The sequence below is a fragment of the Oryzias melastigma genome, linkage group LG15 (genome assembly GCF_002922805.2).
Source record: "Oryzias melastigma strain HK-1 linkage group LG15, ASM292280v2, whole genome shotgun sequence".
NCBI classification, from domain to species: domain Eukaryota; kingdom Metazoa; phylum Chordata; class Actinopteri; order Beloniformes; family Adrianichthyidae; genus Oryzias; species Oryzias melastigma.
Genome location: NC_050526.1, coordinates 30970093 through 30974533, shown reverse-complemented (window position 1 = coordinate 30974533; position 4441 = coordinate 30970093). Strand labels below are relative to the sequence as shown.

At 47.5% G+C, this 4441-nt stretch overlaps 1 protein-coding gene across 1 annotated transcript in view; it reads right to left on the bottom strand.

Annotated features, from left to right (window-relative positions):
- Positions 1–3979, bottom strand: part of galnt14 (UDP-N-acetyl-alpha-D-galactosamine:polypeptide N-acetylgalactosaminyltransferase 14 (GalNAc-T14)) — a 22471-nt gene extending 18492 nt beyond the window's left edge. Inside the window, exon 1 of the mRNA XM_024264050.2 lies at positions 3851–3979. Coding sequence (XP_024119818.2) covers positions 3851–3979 — 129 coding nt within the window. The remainder of the gene's footprint in view (positions 1–3850) is intronic.
- Between the last annotated feature and the right edge of the window lie 462 nt (positions 3980–4441).

Here is a 4441-nt window from a genome sequence, read left to right as displayed (position 1 = left end):
TTTCTGATGAAAACTATTAATTTTGTCATTCTTGTTTTCATAATTAATGTAGAACTGCTAAATTCCATGAAGAACACATTTTTTTCCTAAAAAAAGGCCACATATGAATTTGCGATTAATCACAAGTTAACTATGGAAATGCGATTAATCACGATTAAAAAATTTAATCGCCTGACAGCTCTAGAAAATATACATTTTCCAGATTTCTGCAACGTCTCTCATGTCTGTAGGAGCATCCACGTAAAGGTGCACGTGACAGGAGTGTGCACGTGATAGGAGTGTACATGCGATAGGAGCGTGCAGGTGATAGGAGTGTGCAGGTGACAGGAGCGTGCACGTGATAGGAGAGCTCATGTGATTGGAGCGTGCACTTGATAGGAGCGTGCACATGCTAGGAGTGTACATGCGATAGGAGCGTGCACGTGATAGGAGTGTTGTTACATCCTGCTGCTGCAGCCTGGCTTTCCCATCCAGTTCCCTTCGGCTCACCTGGCAGGTGTGGCCAATCTGCCTTGATTGGCAGGTGGTGTCCATTTAAGCCAGAGGCGGCCACACCCAGCCAGGCAGGGAGCAGAGCAGCAGGCTGGGTTTAGTTTGGGTGGTGATTGGTTTGTGGGTTACTTTTGTCCTCAGCAATCTTAGATTGCTGGGTTTTGTTGTGTTAGTTTGGGGTTGGGCCTTGGTAGTTCTGATTTGCGGGCTTTGTTTCATTTCTGTTCATTAGGTAGTTTTGTTAGGCAGCCCTTAGCAGGGAGCTGCTGACTCCGACAGTCGTCATGACTGGGTCAGCAGTCTCCCTGACTTCTTTTTCTTTTGGCGAAGGTTCCAACTCCGTTTTGGTTTGTTCTTTTAACCTTAATCACTAATTTCTTTGCTTTATTTCAGGACACAGGTTTTCCGTTTATTTAAATAAACTGTGTTCCTTTTATGTTGGTGTCTATCTTTAATGTTATTGTCGCCACTGATGGCCATCCCCCCCTAGACTCCGGGCCAGTTTGCTATTGGGGACGTAACAAGTGTGCATGCGATAGGAGCGTGCATGTGATGGGAGCGTGCACGTGATAGGAGCGTGCATGTGATAGGAGCGTGCATGTGATAGGAGCGTGCACGTCATAGGAGCGTGCACGTCATAGGAGCGTGCACGTCATAGGAGCGTGCACGTCATAGGAGCGTGCACGTGATAAGAGTGTGCACGTGATAGGAGTGTTCATGTGATAGGAGCGTGCACGTCATAGGCGCATACACGTCATAGGAGCGTGCACGTGATAGGAGTGTGCATGTGATAGGAGCGTGCACGTGATAGGAGTGTTCATGTGATAGGAGCGTGCACGTCATAGGAGCATGCACGTGATAGGAGTGTTCATGTGATAGGAGCGTGCATGTGATAGGAGCGTGCACGTGATAGGAGTGTTCATGTGATAGGAGCGTGCATGTCATAGGCGCATACACGTCATAGGAGCGTGCACGTGATAGGAGTGTTCATGTGATAGGAGCGTGCACTGAAGCTGCACGTGTTCCGTTACAGACCCGTGAACCCGGCTCTCCCGGAGATTCTGGGCTCGTCTGGCGATGGCTGCAGGTCTGTGATCATCGTCTCCACACACAGGGGGGGGGGGGGGTCTGCCTTAATTAGCACAGCGGCCGACCGGCCGTGGAGGTAATGAGCAGCTCTGCTGACAGTGATCTACACCTAACTGTGACCCAGCTCAGAGAATCCATTAAACGCTAATGATAAGCTCCGCCTCTGACCTCAGCGGGTTTTTTCTCCTTCAGGCTAAATTTGATCCATGAGGACGACTGTGATCCAGCTCCTGTTCTTACAGCATCCTCAGTCTCTAACAGAACCGGACAGAATGACAGAACCTCATCTGATCATCCTGATCTGAGGGATCAGATCAGGGGATCCAAACTTCATCCTTCATTTACCTGAACTCCTGCAGGTACCAGGAGGTGGGTCAGCGTCTCCTTCCCTCACATCCAGACCATTGACTGTATCTGAGAACTGGATTGGGTGACCAAACCCAAACTGTCAGAATCAACATTCTGGATCGGAGACTTTCAAACATCTAGATGATCATTTTGGAAACAGAACGGAGCAGAGGATTGTGGGTTTGAAGAATCTCCTGTTTCAGTGAAGCCGGGCAGCTCCGGTACTCACCCCCCTGCAGTGCCCCCCCCCCGAGGTCCGATGACCTTCCGCTCAGAGCGCCGATGCTCCGTTTGCTGAAAGCTCTCAGCACTTAGAGGCAGAGCGGAGAAGAGGCTGTCACTCCGCTCTGTTGCTATGAGACAAATGGGAAAATCTATCGGGGGGGCAATTGTTGCTCTTCACTTTAGTAAAACGCTGCGCTCCGAGATAAGACCCAGAAAGACTCCGGCGGAATTCAGGATTCCTTTTTCTTCCTGCCAGTCCATTCCAGTTTGTGTAATGATTGTTTTCTTGGTTTTGTCTCTGCTGCTCTCTCCGACATGCAGACGGAAAATCACAACATGATCGTCTCTTTCACCTGAATGCTGGAGCATTCTGGGAAATCCTCATCAGCACCGAGACGACGCAGAATGAGCTACATGCACGACCTACTGCCACTTTCAGCCTTTGAATGCTCAGTGCTTTCCGGTCGGAGACGTGGGCCGTTGTTATGTGGAAATAGAGTGTTTGGACGTTAAAAGATGTCTTTGGAGCTACAAGAGTCGCTATACATGATGTTAGACGCATTGCTTGTTTTTCTAGTAAAATACCCCAAAATAAAAATGCAAAAAGATTTTAAATTGTATTTGTCATCCTACACAGCAAACTTCGAAGCTAACTTGCTAATGTTTTTAGCGCATGTTTACGTGCGTCCAGCTCTAAAACTGATGGACATTCATGTTGGCGATGCGTCATAGATGCAGTCGAGATGCAGATCGCTGCATTGATTCATGTATTTATGTGAATCTGAAGCTAAACGTCACAGTATTCAATGAAGTCCTGTTAGCTGTCCCGTTAGCAGCTGGAGCGCTGCTGCAGCTGTGGTCGTGATCAGGAACCATTTGGAGCATAAACACGAACCAGAACCGTAATCCTAACCTCAACCTTTCCTCCATACAGCCGAGAAAAATCTTCAGAACTGACTGCAGTATTTACTAAACTACATGTTAACACCGCTGTCACTTCTCATCTGGGCTAATGCTAGCTAGCATGAGAGACACGTCTGATGATCGCCGTCTTTATCTTTGTGACCCGTTAGTTGTGTTTCAGTTACTCTACAGCCGAGTGTTTCTAAACTCGTGTAAATGTAATTTTCAGTGTAGGTAGAATCAGTCTGAGACGTGATTCCTTTCCTACGTCTCAACAGAGGCGAGGTTACCGTTAGCGCACGCCGCTATGGCTCCATGAAGAAGGCAGAAGCTCCTCCTCATCAGCTGAGATCAGAACCAGAACATCAGTTCGTTTACACATAAAAGGTTCTGTTGAACAGGTTTAAATGTTCTACCAGAGCTACGTTTCATCTGAAGAAGTCACATGATCACACAGGACATGAGAGCGTTTTGTGAGTGTTTGGTGTTTCAGGCAAACTTTACCTTTTTGGATGTTATTGTGTTTACACATAATCATAAACTATCATACAATGTAAGAATAACGACAATAAACCAAAACCAGGGAAAGAACTCAGAGATTTGCTAAGCGGAGGATCAGATCTTTTCATGAAACACAACAGAAGCTGAGGGCCCCTCCGTTCATCAGTGGGAGACCCCAGAGAAGTTCCTGTCTGGAGATCGGTTTTACCACCCGCCTGCTGGTTCTGGATGGTTCTGGAGTGATTGAGGAGAGAGAGCAGCTGTTCACTCAGTCACTCTGAATGTGACTCACTCCAAACAGGACCTCATGACCCGGACACTCTGAACCAGCCTCTGATCCGGAACCAGGACCTGATGGAGAACCGACCCGCTTTGGGAGAACGGATCCCAACCTGGAGGTCAGAGTCACAACAACCGTCATCGAGGGTTTGACACTGCAGACCCGGAAGAGCCAAGAGACCCTAAAGCTTCATCAATCCTCTTCTAATCACAAGCTCAGTTCTACAGATTCTTACACAAAGGACAAAACTGTTCATTTGACAGCATTGTGGTAACAGTAGAAGGTGCAGTTCTTGCACTATTTACAGTTTTTAGAGATAATAAAAATTCAAATCTACCACGACATCAATGATCTTCTAAGCTCTAATTTGAGCCATGTTTTGATGTTTCATGGAAATCGGTTAAGAAATGAGGGAGCTGGTTGAAACAGCTGAATTCCAACTCAATTCATAGCAACGGAGCCGTGCGCGCGCACGTCTCTGTCTAAAGCAGCGAATAGGTAAGGGCCAATCCAGTAAAACATAGAAATACTCAGGATGCTGCTTTTGTAGATCCTGACCGCGGGGCTGCCGGTGCAGCTGAGGGTTCGCAGGTCCGAAGGAGA